Source organism: Acartia tonsa, chromosome 11 (assembly GCF_053477335.1).
Source record: "Acartia tonsa isolate MP-2025a chromosome 11, ASM5347733v1, whole genome shotgun sequence".
Taxonomy (NCBI): domain Eukaryota; kingdom Metazoa; phylum Arthropoda; class Copepoda; order Calanoida; family Acartiidae; genus Acartia; species Acartia tonsa.
The window spans coordinates 5,081,144-5,099,443 of NC_137270.1; the positions used below are offsets into that span (position 1 = coordinate 5,081,144).

Genomic DNA, 18,300 nt, shown 5'->3' on the forward strand with positions numbered 1-18,300 from the left:
TAGCAAGCATTAAACAATTCTTGCAAGCATTTCTTTTATTTTGTGGGTTTATTTAGTAAAATAAAAGATAAATATATACCCTGTACAGTGAACTGTACACTGGTCCACATTAAGCCTCATTTGCAATTAACTGTTATGCCTTACTTAAAATACATAACTTTACGAGATATAAGCAATTAATTGGTCTTCCTTATTAATGAAAGCAGCTAACTTTGAAAATATCAACTCATCCTATGACTACAACAACTAGCCATAACAAAAGCTGAAGTAACATAAAGAAAAAACATAGAAATTGTATAATATCTTTAATCATTAAACATAAATATAATATAGGAGACACAACAAAACATAATTAATATGAAAAATTCTCTGGTTTTTTAATACTCAGGTTGTACAAAAATAAATACATTTATTTTTCTTTTGTCCTTTTGAGAAAGAACAATAGTTATCTGCTGTCACATTTCCAACAATGGCGAGACTTTACGCGCCAAAACAAAATGGCGGCAACGTAAATGTCGTCTCACATTGCCAAACTCTTATCAAAAACTATATATATGAGATGCACTGATTTTTTGGTGCAATTATTGATAAAAGCTTTTGGGAAATGTTTGAAATATTGGGGTCAACACATGTAATGGTTTGCAGCATGGTTTTTAATTTAGTTTGGTTTGGTTAGCAGTATGAATGAATGTCGTCTGCGTTATTCAGCACCACCACCTGACAAAAAGAGCATATTAATTCCCGTTCTGTGTAAACTATCACACTATTGGGTACAGTAGCACCTTTCAGAAAAACTTTTTTTTGGTCTAAACTGTTCAAAGTCATGAATTACACAAATTTTACGGATAAACAGGGATCCAAAGGGATAAGACAATGGCCGATAAATTGATGTACATCCCCAATGATGATACAAAAAATTATCCCTTCAGTAGATTAAAATTAGTGGTTAAAACGTTTGAACACCCAAACTTAATGATCCAACCAGTCAAAATTAACTTAATTTCCCAAAGTTGTTAAGCCAACGAATATGAAAATGTATATTTAAAATTTAGGGACTATGTGTAATATACGCTCATTGTCCCCTCTTTCTCTGTGGACAACAACATTAAAATGTCAAGCGTCTTACATTACAGAAGTAAAAGCCAAATGAGATTTTGAGAATATCCAAAATCTTACCTCCTACTTTGCCTATGCTCTTGCTGAGAACAAAAGATCTGATGGCAATCTGGTCAGCAATTCCAACCTCCTTCCTGGGAGCTCTTGCTGGCTCTGGGGCGGGTTCTACAACAAAAATCGATATATAATATATTTTTTTTTTAATGCAACCATCTCGTAATCAGTGATTAAATGGCACTTAGAATTCGAATTTCCATCTGAAATTTTGCATGAATAATCCTTGGTAGGTCTATTTTCCCTAAATCGAACAAAAAGTTGGAAAAATAACGGTTAACGGCTGGCGGCTCAGTTTTGCCAATTTTTGCCAATCTTAAGAGAATATTAGTCACGAAACATATCTCCACATAATACTTTTTGTCGCTCAAAAATCTTATCAAACGGTTCTAGCCGGTAGCTGTTGGTACTAGAAATTTAGAAAATGGTTATTGCTATCATTTAACATGAATTAAACCAAAAATATGTTTTTAAAAGTTGATTCCTAAGTAATTAATGATGAATTTGCCCTGAAAATAGGCAAAAAACGGCTAAACGGCTGAGCCGCCAGCCATTACTTTTCCAAATTTTTGTGCGATTTAGGGAAAATAGACCTACCAAGGATTAGTCATGAAAAATTTTAGATCGAAATTCGAATTCTAAGTGCTATTTAATAATTGATTACGAGATGGTTACATTAAAAACACCCCCCTTAAATGGATGTTGCACTAGATTTCCATATACTCTAACAAAATTATACTCGCAGTTGGCTAAAAAAAGGATATCCGCATCCTTTACCCCATCCCCTATCCTTCAACTGAATGAACCAACTGGCCAAAAAAATGTGGTCCATATGAGCAACCAAATTAGCGAAAATTTTTAAATAACGACGTATACTTTATCCATTAGAAAAAAATATAAGGATGCTAAAAGTTAAACATTTATCAGTTATGACCCAAAAATCTGCTTTAAAATTCAATTGAAAAAGTCTAAAAGGCGTTTAGTTTCAATCCTATTCCACTTTTTAATGCTTAACTTTCAATTGGTAGGTATCAAGATGATTATAAATAAAGTGAAACTTTTAAGCACTCCACGATATTATCAAGCAACTAAAATGTACCGCTAATTTTATTCTTTAAATTATCCGGTGATCAGCTTTAAACTAAGGAAACCACTCTTTCAGTATTTTTTAAAAGCGAAGCTTTTCTATAATTAGGGTCGGTCCGTCCGTACGTCCGTCCGTCCGTAATGGATAGCTTTTTTCGTTAATTTAGACATGTTAGAATTGTCCTATCGATTTCAAATTTAGCATGGTGATTCCTTTAGTAGTTAGGTACGATTTAGAAAGCGTAGCAACTCTATAATCACTACCAAAATGTCCGTGCGTCCATTTTAAACATGTTGATTTTTTTACATTTTAACAACAAATTTGTATGTGACCTAATTATCCGATTGGTCTCATTTTTGGTATACTGATTCCTGGGACAACAAAGTACAACATTATAAGCGAAGCAACTCTATAATCAAGTCCTAAAAATGTAAGTATGTCCATAATCATTATCCTGTATCAAGCAGTTTTTCAACAAATTTACTTAAAATTTTGCTTTGAATCTTATACATTCGCATTCTGATTATTCAGTTCTGACATTATACAAGTGTTAATGTCGACTCCGTTTGTCCTACCCTTTCAGAGCTTAGCTTTTATGGATGTTGTCATCCTTGTTTTTACAATGTTTAACATGGCATATTATTTTAGTCGCTTAATAATCCTAGTTTCACATTTCCTTCGAGGGTTTAAAATGTTTACTTTATTTACCATTACTTTGATAGGTATAATCATTGCATGGATATATTATTACTTGGATCTTACACCAGATTTTTATGTTCTATAATAAAGTGAAACTACAGCGGGCTAAAATAACAATACCCCACATCCACCCCTGTACCCAACTCCCTCCCCTCCTACTGGATGAACGAACTGAACAATAAATGAGTTCAATGTTAGTAACATAAATTGACAACAATTTTTCTTTTGTTATATTATCCACGTAGATTCTATATCCATTATATAATCCTTGTTTATAAAAATGAAAAAAAATTTCTTACCCTCCTTCTTTGGAAGTCTAGATTTGGGGGCGGGGAGCTGATCCGTGCTCAGAATTTCTTCTGCGTTGAATCTTAATAAGTACAAGAGTATAGTCCAAATACTGCTGCTATGCCAGGCGCAGGTCATTAAATTGCTAGGGATTGACATTGGTATGTTGATAAGTTGGAGGTTGCGGATTATATACAGGAAAGGCTTGTTTAAAAGCAGCTGAGTATAGGCAAATTAAGGTAGCTACTTTTAAACCTTTTAATTTTTCTCACAGACCTTAAGGGATAGTTATGGGTGATATATATTGAATTACATTCCCATTAAGAAAAAATTACCATTTAAGTAGATTATAATTATTGGTGGAGAGGTTGAAACACTTTTTTTTATAAACAACCAAAGCATTACATTATAGAAGTTTACAAATTTCCAATTCAACGAATGGAACATGATGAAAAAGAAAAATTTATAGTTTAATATCCCCTCTCTCCATATGAATTTTATAATAAAATGCAAAACACGTTTATAGGTCAGAGATTAAATTAAAGGCAATTTTAAATTTTAAATAAAAATAAAACTTTATTTTGATAAAATACACCTCAAAATGACTATTCTATAAATTCTAACATAGTATTTATAAATATGACTTATTAAGGATGTTTTCTAGTTGATTTTTAAGCCAGGAAAGCTTTGGTATTTTGAGTATTCTTAGCCAGGGATCTAAAGGGATAAGACAATGTCTAATAATATGATGTACATCCCAAAGATTACCCCTTCTGTAGATTAAAATTACTGATTGAATTGTTTGGAAACCCGACAAAATTATGTAACCAATCAAAATTAAGTAAAGGTCCCCAAAGTTAATAATCCAACGAATAAGAAAACGTTATTTTGAAACTTTGGGGACTGGTGTAATAAACAGCCCAATGTTCCCTACCCCCCTAATGTTTAGCGCATTTTTATTTGCGTTCTCAGATTTTCAAATGACATCACTGAAATTCTCAGGGATAAGATAATTGAAGATAAATTAATCTTACCCAAAATTGTGAGTGTGACATTCTATTTATGATGGATTATATATTAAGGGGAATACGAGATTTAGATTATTTTAAAATCCACTGTCTTAGCTCCATTCCTGAAACTTTTACTATTATTTTGGACCAGTGCCAAATTTAAGTTTCAAAGTATTTATTTGAATTCCTTTATCATTATACAATATACATATATATTTTTAAGACATGATCAGTTCATTATAAGCAGCGCAGCTTCTCAACACCTAGAATATGTTGGTACGTTCCTCCTAGCTTTAGACGGATGTAAATTGATTTTGTAGGGCCAATAAATTTGTATAAATAAAGTAACAATACTACTATGTAATGCTACAATGTTTTACATAATAAGATATGAGATTGTCATTGCTTGCTTTCCTGTGGATAAAATTATCCTTGTTTATTAACAAATATTTTCTAAGCATGATCTATTTGAAATAAGGGTTAATTGTTAAAATATTTTCCTTCACTATAACTATTTCTCTAGCATATTTAATTTAAACTAACACAAAATTTTTAGTTTAAAGTAAATATTAATTTAGATTGCTAAGCTATAAAATCTAGCTGTAATCACATAAAATGTAGTTATACCTTTCTCCACATGGGATAACATAACTTTAAATAGGTATAACTATTTACTTTATAGGTTAACCAAATTAGTAAGTAGAGAGGTATACCTAAAATTTATGTGGTTCAACTTTTTATTACTATTAAATAAAATTAAATAGTATCAAAGGCCTTTTTTAAATCAAAAGTTAGACAGGTTAGATTTCTATAGCTAGCAAGTAAACTAGAGACTTAGCCGTGATTTTCAGTCGTAATTTGGTCCAAGCATTTGGGTGAAGAACCAATAGTTCCAGCCGTTCTTCTTTATTATCATTTCTTTGTCCATTGTCAGTAAATGTGTTTTCCTATGCAGTAAGATGCTGTTAATAAGAATATTTTGAAAATTTCGTCATAAAGGTATAGGATCATAGAAGAAAAAGTAATTTCACAACTAATTCTGTAAAATTGTTGGGGGAAAGTAACTATTAATTTAATTAGGATTCAAAAGTTTATTCCCTCCCTTAAATATTCCTTATATTCTTTTAAAGATCCCTTTTCTTAAATAGTGTGTATCATATTATTCAAACTGTTTTTAGAAACGATATTTTTTAATTATAGTTTTAAACAGAATAATTCTTTTTGAATCTCTAAAAATACCACTTTTCAGCAATTTTTCAAAATCAAATTCAATCAATTTCATTTTTATGCTAAAGAACCATTTTTAAAGTTTTTTCTGTTTTTGAAATCTAAAAGTACAAATCGTTGAATTTCCTGTATACCTAACTTTTTTCATTTGTAATTATTTTGTCTTGTTTGTTGAACCAAATAATGTGAAAGCTAAGTCAATTACAGAAAAAAATATATTTTCTATATTGAACCTAAACAGGATTGCACAAAAGCATAACTGTTTTAAAAGGATATTACTCATCCAATCTGATAAAACTAAACCTTTCTAAAAGTTATCAATGCAATCCCGCGTGGGTACAAGTTCGAAAAAAAAATATTTAAATTGTTCAACAAAAAATGTGCTACCTCATGGGTTTGACAGGTGTGTAGGGAGTAGTCTCCAGCTGGCTGATCTGCCTCTGCAGGTCGAAAATGGCAGGATCATTTCCAGGCAGGAAGGGACGGGTGGCTCTGAATAACAAAATAACTAATAAATATGACGTCACACATTACAATTGACCAATGATAGGCCAGTATACATTTTACAATTGGTCAATTACAATGTATGCTAGCTTATCATTAATCATTTGTATTGTATGATGTAATTTTTTATCAGGCACTATAACCTGCTTCAACATTGATAAAAAGTTTTACTAATCTACTAAGCTAAGCAGAAAATCTCGTAATGTACCCCTCATGAAAATTCCTTTTACTGCCGCGAATAATGTTCCATTGCAATTGATAAATATATAAATACTTGGATGTTGCACCAGATTTTAATGTACTTAATTTTAAATGATGTCCTAAATTTTAAGCTAAATTGACGACAAATTATTCTTGTCCATATATCCACGTATATCATATATCCATTACCTGCGGGTAAGGTTCAGGTCCTCTTCGATGCTTCTGAGCTCATCACCGAGTCCTCCGCCCATCATTTCTGCGGGCATCATTGCAGGGGGCTGCAACACAGGACCTAGTAATTAATGGATATATTATTACACCAGATTTTTATTTTCTCTAAAGAAAACGATACCCACCATCTTTTCTCTTTACCCCCATCCCCTTCATTCTAGTGGATGAAATAACCTCATTTATATGTCTGTCTCTCTCTCTATCTATCTATCTCTGTCTGTCTGACTGTCTGTCTATCTATCTTAATCTAACTATCTATCTATCTATTTATCTATCTATCTATCTGTCTGTCTGTCTGTCTGTCTGTCTGTCTGTCTGTATGTCTGTATGTCTGTATGTCTGTATGTCTGTCTGTCTGTCTGTCTGTCTGTCTGTCTGTCTGTCTGTCTGTCTGTCTGTCTATCTGTCTGTCTATCTGTCTGTCTGTCTGTCTATCTATCTATTTTAATCTAACTATCTAACTATCTATCTATACCTACCTCTCCACACAGGGGCAGGGGAAGGGTACATGTGCTGCTGAGGCATTCCCATCTGATATCCGCCCTCCTGGGCAAACCTGCGGTTTCTCATCTTGATGGCAGCAATATCATCCTGAAAGAAAACGAGTATGGACAGGGATCTAAAGGGATAAGACATTGGCCAATAAATTGATGTACATCTCCAATAATTATACACAAAATTAACCCTTCTGTAGATTACTATTGGACTGTCAGTTTGATGAATAACCAATCAAAATTCAATAAGTCCCCATAGTTGTTAGGACAACGAATAAAAAAACTTTATTTTATATTTTAGGAACTAGTTTAACAAACAGACACTAACTATCACTTCCCGCTCTGATTATGGGTGAATGTCTTGACAAATAAACAGTCACACTCCTATACATATAACTTAAGCAAAAAAGCAATATGAAATCATAGGATTGTTGTCTTTCGTATAATCACTGAATCAGGCCTTCAATCCACATTTTCAAATTTAAATGGCTATACTCAAAAAAAGCCTATCTCAGAAAACGCCTATCTCAAAAAACGCCCATCTCAGAAAACGCCCATCTCAAAAAACGCCTAAATCAAAAAACGCCTTTTTCATAAGATGCCTACTACATTTTTTTAAAAATAAAGCCTAATTCATAATTAGTATTCAATAGAATAATAAAATACTTGTAGTAGGCAAAATGTAGTAGGCAAAATGTAGTAGACATTTTATGAATAAGGCGTTTTTTGAGATAGGCGTTTTCTGAGATGGGCGTTTTTTGAGATAGGCGTTTTCTGAGATGGGCGTTTTTTGAGATAGGCGTTTTCTGAGATAGGCATTTTTTTAGATGACCCATTTAAATGTTTAAGGTGCGCATTAACTAGTTGAATGCCGCTGATATTTTTACCTGAGGAGGCATGCTGTAGCTAGCATACTCTGGCATGGGGACCATCTGCATGGGAGCGTAGGCCTGCTTATTCACCATATTTCAAATATCAATAAAACATCGAACTAATTTTTTTTTGAGAATTAATTCACCTCAGGATAGGACAATGGACTATAAATTAACATTTCCCCTAATTATTGGAATTTTACCTTTAAGATAACCCAAAATATAGCTTAAAAGCAACTTGCTTATAAACAAAAAATGTTTTTAATTTAGTAGCGCAGTAACCCTGTAAATTTGATATGTCTGTACGTCAGTTACTACGTTAAATGAAATATGATGTGCCTGGGGAGCGTAGTTGTACTGCATGGGCATCATCATCTGGTTCTGGTCAGGCAGGCGGGACATCACCCAAGGGTCCTACCACCGAGTTCCAGGTAAACATTTATTTTGGACGTCTTGGGTTGGGTTTACCTCCCTCAAACTTTAAAACCCCTCATATCACCCCATCAAAATAAATAGCATGGACGTCCCTAATTCTGGAGGTAGGTTCTTAAAACTTTTTTGGCCTTGCAGTAGAGGTGGTCAGCGAGCATCGCTATAAATTCTTTCAAATTGATTCTTAAAAGTTAGAATTAAATCCACGAATCGGCGACTGTCGCTAAACAAATTCCGTTAATATATAAGGTTGCACAATCCTAGCCTTATATTTAATACCTGATTTTTCAGTACGGAAAAGAACCGGTTCTTATCAAGCAGATATTAATCAGTTTCAAAGCTAAACTGGAAATTTAAATAAAAATCTAAAAATTTTGGAAAAAGATAAATGTATAGGTAATTTTGCTAGGATACAACTGAAAGGGAAAGAAAAATATCTCCAAATTTATTTAGTTCGCCTTTAAATACTGTGGTGTTATCTAATTTACATTCAAAAAGCAAATTCTATAAAGGAAATTGTAGCTTTCGTAACATTCAATAAAGTTTTCAGTAAAATTCCAGTCAAATGCTCTTATTAGGTCAAATTATTTTTAAATATTCGTTTATTTATACTAAGCGTTTGGTCAACATTAAGTATACTTAGATTTAATAATCGCATTTGACTGGAAACTTGCTCACAAACTTACGGAATATTGCAAAGCTACTATTCCCTTTTTATTAAAAGTTATCTAAACGAAATAAAGCCTGAAGCTGATTTCCTAAAAGGAGTCTTTTTTTTTCAACAAATGTTGGAATATTTCTGTATGAATTGCAAAACTGAAAAATGTATTTTAATGTAAACATATTATAATGTTTATTTTAACTTTTTAAAAGCAAGAAATGGATCCATTAAAAATTTGCTTGTCAAAACAATTACAATTGTTTATATATCTATATTAATATTATTATGAATTTTTATGCATGATACCTTAAATTAAAAAGAATTATCCTACTGACTTCAAGCATTGTGTGGAATGATGTATAATCTAGGAAGCCACTCTTTTATCATTTTGCTATTTTAGCCGAAAGTACTTATAAATATGATAACATGGACTTAAAATAAAAAAATAATGATTTCTAGGACAATTAACCTAGATTTTACTTATCTAAATTCTCTAAAGGTAAGTTTGTTAATACTAAGAGAATTGCATATTAAGCATCTTGCTAGATAATTGTTAGTAGTATGGTTGTTTTCATTCTTGTTCAGAATGTAAACAAATTATCTATAATCTATTAGTCTAAAGTTTAAAAACAGAAAACTCCTGTTTTTTAAAAAGATAAATGAATATGTCAAGGGCAAACATACAGGAATCCAGGGGTGTACATCCACAATGACGAAACACAAAATAACCCTTTCTGTACATTAAAATTAGTGTTGAAACGTTAGGACCCTTAACTTAATGAACCAACCCATAAAAAAATCAATAAAGTCTTTAAAGTTGTTAGGCCATTAAATAACAAGACGTTATTATAAAACTTTGGGGACTAGCGTAATAAACAGCCCATTGTCCCCTCCCTCCCTGGCAAACATATGATGCTAAACATAGCTAGATAGATTTATAGCTTTTCAGACCTTGAAAATTGCAAATAACTTCCTGATAGATAGAAAGATAGAAAATTATATATGTACTTACTACTTATGCAGAATTTTGTGTGCAAAAATTCGTGGATTTTCAAATCAAGGGTTACTGATTTTTGACACTTTATAATTTTATTTCTCGTATTCATTCGAATCCGGTGGATAGGAACCGGTTCTCATAAATACGAAAAAACTATGTCTAGCATCGTATTATATCCAGTTTTTACGAATATAGAAATGTACAATCATAAGATTAAAACTAGTTTATTTAGCCGGTGACTTCGGCACCACGGGGCTAAAAAAACTAGTTTTAATCTTATAATTGTACATTCTATATCCGCGGAAAGCCGTTTATAATACGATACGAGAAATAACTATTCCAGTATGGCTTCGAAACCGATTAATATCAGCTAAATCATAACCTGTTCCAAGCCATACTGGAAAATCATGTATAATATCAAATTGTAGACAACCTTCTACGAATAATAAAATAAAAATCATAAAATTAATACCAATTCATTTAGCCCAAGCCTTTTGCTAACAGAAATGGTTTTAATCTTATTATTTTTCATTTCAATATCCTCAGAAAGCTATCTATAATACGATAGATAAAAAAATATTTTGAAACCTTTAGTTTAGAAACATATAAAAATATTTACTATTAGAAGGCCCAAAAGAAAAGATTTCGGATATAAACAACAAGTAGCTTCCATATAAGGCCTATGTAGGTTACAAATACCAGAGGGAGCAGTTTGGCAAGAGAAGGGGGGCGTTTTAAAATTTTTAGCTATGTAATGCTTGTACCAAAAGTTGAGAAAGCCCAATCTGTCCCGATTTTGTATCACTTTTGAAAAGTGGGATTCCTGTGACGTCATATAAAAAGGGAAGGGGGGAAGAAAATCTCTTCCCTTTTCTCCCATCTCTTTTGAAGAGATTTTCTTCCCCCCTTCCCTTTTTCTTTCCCGAAACGTATATGCCGTAACAGGAATCGTACTCCTCAAAAGTAATACAAAAGCGGGAAAGATTGGGCTTTCTCGGATAAATGTAGAAGCCATTTGACAAATTTCCCCAAAAACAGGCTTCTATTATATTCAACTTCTGTGCAAGAATTTTATTTTTTTCATTGCTTCGAATATCTGTTATTGTATTGTAAGAATTTAAAATTTTTGGAATGTATGGTCAAAAGCTTTGGGACATTTTTTGTGTAATTACATATTTTCTGTAAATTTTTGCTACATTTTTTGCCAATTTAATCATATGTATATTGTATAAAAAAAATTAACAAATGAATATTGCTTATCGCCTAATATAAAAAAGTTATCATTGCATAAAGACAATTTAAGTTATATTGTTTTAAGTTAAAGACTGTTCGACTATTTTTCGTTCTAAGATACTCAAATGGTTCCTTTACAAGCCCCATCAATCAATTTTGAGATATCTACATATTTCAATTAATATTGACAAAGCATATTTGGGTGTTACCTTTTATATGCTCAGATACCTTAAAATCAATCAAAAGATGAGATATCTCAAAACTGATTGATTGGGCTTATAAAGAAACTTTATGAGTATCTTAGGTCGAAAAAGGTCTATTTTGTAAGCATTTTTGACTGAGTTTTGGCCAAATAATGATGAAACATATAATAAGGTAACAGTCTTTGGAATAAAATGAATGAATAATTTTTGAAAACTTGACGTTCTAAGCATTTTTCTTAAAATAAGCTTGTGGTGACTAATCTACAGAATAACAAAGTATAGGCTTTCTGGTATTTTATTTCTGTTAGGTGAAAAGAGTAAAAGCTACCCAGTTCCCAATATTACCTAACCAAACCTGACCTAAAGTAATAAACAGTAATCGAAACCATCCCCAAGTATTTTTTAAAAAAGGGGGATTGGGGTTCCGATGCTCAACAAGGCACTTTGAGGGAAAGCGTCAGTAAAATGAAAATGTTTACTTTCCTCCATTGGGTTGGGGTTAGGATCAGGTCTGAATTTCTGCATGTCAGCGTCAGCAAAGGATCCCTCGTAGAACTGGGGGTGCTGGATCAATTTTCTCTTCCATTCACCACCCTACACAATATTAAAATGATTTAGAGGTAAAGTGAATTATTAAATTTTTAGAAACTAGTGGTCTAGCATCAAGACTCTAGGACCAAGCCAAATAAGCCATATTTTTTGGAGAGAAGTTTTTTTCTGGAGGCTACAACTCATATATATATAAAAAAAAAAACAATCGCAATCAATTTAAACCGTCATAAGTACTTGAAACCTTGGAGTTAGACCCCATAATATTTAGAGTTTCAAATTCAATATTGTTTTCTTATTGTTATTGCTTGAGCATGAATTAGATTAACCAAAGCCAAAATTTTAACCAAAATTGTAGGGTTTTTACAATGAAAATTGTGAGCGTTAAGCAAAGTTAAGCGACCAACAGAGACCGGCCCGGAAACGCAAGACTCTTAAAGGCATTTTTTTACCTTATAGTGTAAAAAGTGTACCTCAAGAATGGAAATAGGATATACGTGGATATATTGACAGGGTAAAATTTGTCGTCAATTTAGCTAGGTTTTAATTTAGAACTCTTTTATTAGTCAGTTCGTTCATTCGTTTTTTTTGTCAGCTCCGAGCATCACCTTATCAGAGTGCAACATCCAGGTAATAATATATCGATTACCTGAAGAGCCTGGTGCTTCATGTCCCTCTCTGGTCTGAGTGCCTCCAGAGCGGGGTCACACTTGAGGCCGGGGGTGTATCTCAGGGGCTGCATGGGCTTCGGGGCCTCGTAGTGCACAGGGTCGGAATCACAGTTCAGGTCCTGCCAAAATAATATTTTATATCTTTGTTGCGACACTCCTCTATAACTTACTTTAAGTGGCAGTCTGTTCTAATTGGATGGAAATTCCCTATCCAATGAACAATTTCTCGAGTCCAAATCCCTTTTTTCGTCAATAATCTTTATTAAAGAGAATAAAAGAAGCTAAAAGTAGTCAAAGTGCTGTATGACAGCTAGCTTTATTTCGTTTATTTATGCCTCATAAGTATAAGAATCCACACAAAAATATCAAACGAAGAAAAAAAATAGTTTTTGTTGACAGTTTTGTAAAAAACAAGGAAGCATCTTAAAGTGCCTATAAAAATGACGTGATAGTGGCCTGCCATTGGTTAATCAAAATGTATACTAACTATCACTGGTCATTTGTCTTATATGACGTCATTTTTTAGGCACTATGAGCTGCTTCAAAAATAAGTGAATGTACAAACATATACTATCCTTATACTAAAGTAACAGGACGTCTGTTTGTCTGTGTGTTTGTATGTTTGTACCGAAGGATCTCGCTAACCGCTGAACCGATATAATTCTCCTTTACAGGGTAGCTTTTCATAGGTACCGGTAAGGTTTATACTTATTTTGGGGGAGGGTACCACCTCCCTCCCAAGAGAAATCACAAAATTTTTTATGCAAGAGACTGGAGCACAACATAGCGAGGTATCGTAGAGACTTGAACGCAATCATAGATAAGTAACGTATTATTTTTTAAATATATTTAAAGTGCCACTAGAGGCCTCTAGGGGGCGTAGCCGCTATTGTATATATAGAGTAGCTGCGCTTCCTATAAAATATGTATCACCTTGTTTCTTCTGATTCCCTGTACAACATCACCATTGGACAGCTGGACATTGGTCATGCGTCTGTTATTCACTGTAACATGGGGCATCTCCTACAATCAATCAATCAATTAAATAATATTGTGATAGCTTTCGTATAGAGCAGTTGCATGGATTAAAGAGGGGCTTTACTCCTATAAGCAAACCAGACAGCTAACAACGGAACAAGGACGGGTATGGATAGATCTGGAAGCTGCTGTTTGCAAACAAACACCTTGCAAATATTGGGATTTGAAAGTTAGTTGGCTATAGAATTTGGCATAGCTAAGTTTGTCCCTGTAGCTTCAGGTTTGAGTCCCTAGGTGTGGACACCGCGGTTACATTACATATCCATTCAAATAGGAACTAAAGTTATTATATTATCATTTTATATATGTGAAATAAACAAACAAAAAATGAAACAACAAATACAAACATGTCTATTTCATTTACTCCAGGGTGGGAGAGGACAACGTGCTGCTAGTCCCCAAAGGTTTTAAAGAACGATTTCTTATTCAATCAAATGAACAACTTTGGGGAATATTAATGAATTTTTATTGGTTGGTTTTTAAGTTGAGCCTTCAAACGTAAACTACAGAAGGGGTAATTTTGTAAATCACCATTGAAGTTTTACACTAATTTATCGGCCATTCTCTTATCCCTGTAGATCCCTGTTATTTACTCAAAATAGAAACATTATGTTATTTATTTAACTAGCTATCATCCTTGACCTCATCTATTAGGATATACTTAAATGTACTTATGTTCAGGGGAATATTACAAATTTAGGGGAATACAATACTTGTTACATAATCTATTGATAATAAAAGTACACAATTGATAGGAACTAGAGGTGGAGCTTCCAGAGGCCTTTATGGCACATGTGATAAGGTAAGTTGATTCTTCTCTTTTTATTTAATATTACAAGGAAAAACATTTTTTGTGTGGGGGGGGGGGGTATAGGGGTAACTGCCAGGATGGAGGTATTCTCCGCAAAATATTTACCACAGAATAAGATAATTTGGTTATTAAACTTTTGTCCAATTTCCCATATTTTATTTTGTTAAGCCTCTAGAGACTTGGGGATATACCACTAGCAAAGAAATAAAAAACTTACCAGCTGTGGCTTTCTCTGCTGCATTTCATCCCCATAGTAGGATTCCATCATGTTGCCTGCAACCCTAAAATTTGCAAAAATTTAATGCGGCATTCTTGGCATGGCTCATAATGGATTTGTTAAAACATAAACTTTGAAATTGTTGTTACGGTTGTCCGTCCGTAACAGATGTTGATTCCTAGGACAACAATGTCAAAAATTTTAATTGAAGCGTCTCTATAATTATTTACACCTTTAGCAACATAATGTTAAATTTTGTTTAGACTTACAAATTCAACTTCTGACACTCTACAAAAGTTATTGTTCGTTTGTCCTTCCTTCTGAGTTTAAAGCTTCGATTCTATGGATGTTGTCATCCTTTTTTTGTATTTTTATTAGCTAAATATATTTGTAGAAAAATAATGTGACAACAAACAAATAAGTTTTTATGTGTATACAGACATTTCTTTTAGTAGGAAGCGGTCACTTTTTTGCCTACTGGAATTTTTAAGTAAAACTAATATTTTCCAGAGTATATCAATATCTTTTAGTCCAAGGCGGGAGGGGAGGGGGGGGGGGGGTAAAGGGAGGTTTACCCACCTCAAGTATTTGAAATCGCTCATTTTATTTTAAAAACTTAAAAAATACATTAGATTTCCTCCTTCAAACCTCACACTTTAACCCACCTCAAAAACGCTTGGACGTCATTTCTTTCAAGTATACTAGCGGCTACGCCCCCTAGAGGCCTCTAGGGGCACTTGAGGAGAGAGTGGAATTTGATAACCCAATTTCTTATTTTAGATTTTTTAAAAAAAAGTTAAAAAAATTTTTTTTTGGGGGGGGGATGTGCCCCCCCTAATTTTTAATTTTAGTTAAAAAAATTAAAAAACTTTTTTTTGGGGGGGGGGATATTACAACTTTTTTGGGGGTTGGGGGTGTCCCACCCCCCAAGAAAATAGTTATAAACCTTCCCGGGAACTATAAGAAGCTACCCTATTAAGGAGAACCCGATCGGTTCAGCGGTTAGCGAGATCCTTCGGTACAAACGAACACACAAACATCCTGTTACTTTATTATAGGGATACAATAAAAAAACTCGATGATGGCTAATTAATCATCAATCGCGCAAAAGTAAAAAGTAAAAACAATAGTCAAATATTTTGTAGAAGTCAAAGTGTATCTTATTTTATCCCTAAAACTAAACTTTTTAGAACTGACTTATTGATCCAAAGAGAGGGGTAGGTTTCTGGTAGAATTCGTAGAGGTGTGTGTTTTAAGGCTTAAAAATAGTAGTAGAACGATAATATTCACTAAATATGTGTATTTCTAATTGAAAAGAACTATAGACAAAAATTTTTTTTAAAAAGTTGACATAAATTTTTATCGTTCTACTACTGTTTTTTTACTTATAACCCATAACCTTTACGGATTTTACCAGAAACCTACCCCTCTCTTTATACAGCTTTTTTTTTAAACAACAGATATTATGGTCAAATAAACAACTTCGGCATTAATGAAAGGTTCATTTAAACGTAATTATTAAATTAGCCAATAGTAAAATAAAATAAAAATGACTATATTCACGTTTATACATTTGACCGTTCAAATCAGAACAAAAGTTTTAATTTTTCTTTTTCAATATATTATAGTATAAGTGGCATTAACTGTTTCTATTACAAAATACATATCCTTATACTAAAGTAACAGGATGTTTGTTTGTCTGTGTGTGTATCTGTGTGTCTGTACCGAAGGATCTCGCTAACCGCTGAACCGATTGGGTTCTCCTTAACAGGGTAGATTCTCATATGTCCCGGAGAGGTTTTTAACTATTTTGGGGGAGGGTACCACCACCCTCCCAAGAGAAATCACAATAAAATCGAAAAAAATTTAAATATTTTCGCCGCATAGTGTCGCTAGCGTAGTCGCGCTGCGTAGAAGCATGAAGTTAAGAGCTGATAACATAGACAAATTATTTCTCAAATTAGATATTTAAAATAAATTAAAAACATTTAAATGCCACTAGAGGCCTCTAGGGGCGTAGCCGCTAGTTTATGATAAAATAACTTATAATTTCACTAAATATAATAATTTTGTGGGTTGACCGCTGTAGCTGTGGCTTACCTATACATGTTGACCCCAGCACTATTATCCTGGGAGTGGGACAACAAGGCACAGGATATTCCTGGACACTTAGACACACACACACACACAGGTACATGCACACATACACACACACACACACACACACGCTCGCACACACACACATGCATACACTCACACACACACAAACACACACCCACACACACACATATATACAAACCCTAAGCACACAGACCTGAGATGTGCTTTCTCAAAAATTGCAAAGATAAAATCTGCTTAAAAGTTTGATGTCACATTTCACATTCAAATATCATGAGCTTTTCTTTCTAAAGATTTGTGCTTTACAGGAAAGCCTATTAAACACTCCTCCCTTTTAAAAATAGGAGGAAAGTAAAAATGCATGTCATATACAGTGTGTTTTTTTTATGAGAACTTTTTTGAATGCAATTTTACCCCACTTATAGTTATCAGAATTTAATAATTAATGGCTTATTTTCTTCGTTTTTTAATGTAATTAATAGTACACCAAAAAAATATTTCAGGTTTTATTTAAAAAGTACAGTAAAATCTAAAATTCAAAACTTAGGTGTCAACATATAAAAATGGTTTTAGCGCATTTTTCTTTAAAAAATAGATTTTCTGTAGTCGACTTTGGGGGGCCAGTACTCCCTCCTTGGTTGAGATATGACCTTCAAACTTTATTATGTTCTAGTACATGTCCCTAATAGTATCTTTATACATTTTTAGCTCTATATCTCAACTTTGAAGTGTTTAGCCGCCATTCTTGCAAAAGGTTTGAGCACAAGACAAATGCGCTAAAATCATTTTTAGATGTTGACACCTAAGTTTTGAATTTTAGATTTTACTGTACTTTTAAAATAAAAACTGAATTATTTTTTTGTTGTTCTATTAATTGCATTAAAAAACGAAGAAAATAAGTCATAAATCATTAAATTCTGATAACTATAAGTGGGGTAAAATTGCTTTCAAAAAAGTTCTCATAAAAGAAAAACACACTGTATATACAACACATACTGTGGAGATATAAAGCTATTTTAAGTGTAAAATGGGACAACTTCATTATAATATTATTTTGCACATGTATAAAATATGTAAGGCTTAAAGGCTTTTTGTACGTTTTAATATTCGCTGCAAGCTGTCTATAATACGATGCGATAAATAATTATTACAGGACACTAATAAAACATGCGCGTCTGTTGAGTTAACCGGCCCAAAAGAAAAGAGCTTTCCTATAACTAGACCTTTGCCAACTAATTTTATTTCTATGGATTTTCCATGCATTATTTTTCTATTCAGGAATGAAGCTACTCCACAGTCTACAATTATCCTGTCTTTTTGTCCGTACAAAGTACATGTCTTAAGCTTAAGATCTCAGTAACCGCTGAACCGATTGGGCTCTACTTTTCAGGGATTATACCTACTGGTCCTGTGATGGTTTTAAGCTATTTTCTTGGGGGTTGGGACACCCCCAACCCCCCCAAAAACAAATCCCCCCCCATTTTTTTAATTTTTTTTTATTGCAGAAGATTTCCTTGGTCCTTTTTTTTTTTGCAGGAGATTTCCTTGGTCCTTTTACGAATTTGACCTTAATTTTTTTTTATCACC

The 18,300-nt window shown here is 33.0% G+C and overlaps 1 protein-coding gene across 2 annotated transcripts; it reads right to left on the minus strand.

Moving 5' to 3' along the window:
- Positions 1 to 290: 290 nt before the first annotated feature.
- On the minus strand, positions 291 to 16,884 carry LOC145331466 (uncharacterized). Of its 2 annotated transcripts, none has more exons than XM_080176144.1 (13): positions 16,696 to 16,884; positions 14,596 to 14,659; positions 13,463 to 13,552; positions 12,508 to 12,648; positions 11,791 to 11,903; positions 8,123 to 8,195; positions 7,799 to 7,861; positions 6,897 to 7,008; positions 6,376 to 6,478; positions 5,869 to 5,973; positions 3,256 to 3,326; positions 1,177 to 1,281; positions 291 to 717 (listed from the first exon to the last, which is right to left on the minus strand). In XM_080176144.1, exons 1-13 carry the CDS (start codon positions 16,842 to 16,844, stop codon positions 701 to 703), a joined length of 1,206 nt encoding a protein of 401 aa, XP_080032270.1. In that variant the 5' UTR covers positions 16,845 to 16,884; the 3' UTR covers positions 291 to 700. The 2 variants fall into 2 exon arrangements, with proteins under 2 accessions (XP_080032270.1, XP_080032269.1); XM_080176143.1 differs by having other exon boundaries at positions 7,799 to 7,864.
- Positions 16,885 to 18,300: the final 1,416 nt, after the last annotated feature.

Coding starts and splice junctions, on each gene's coding strand:
- LOC145331466 (XM_080176143.1), bottom strand. CDS start 16,844: ATGCATGTGTGTGTGTGCGAGCGTGTGTGTGTGTGTGTGTGTGTATGT. Junction 11,904..12,507: donor TGAAGCACCAGGCTCTTCAG/GTAATCGATATA, acceptor AATATTGTGTAG/GGTGGTGAATGGAAGAGAAA. Junction 8,196..11,790: donor AACCCCAACCCAATGGAGGA/AAGTAAACATTT, acceptor TCGGTGGTAGGA/CCCTTGGGTGATGTCCCGCC.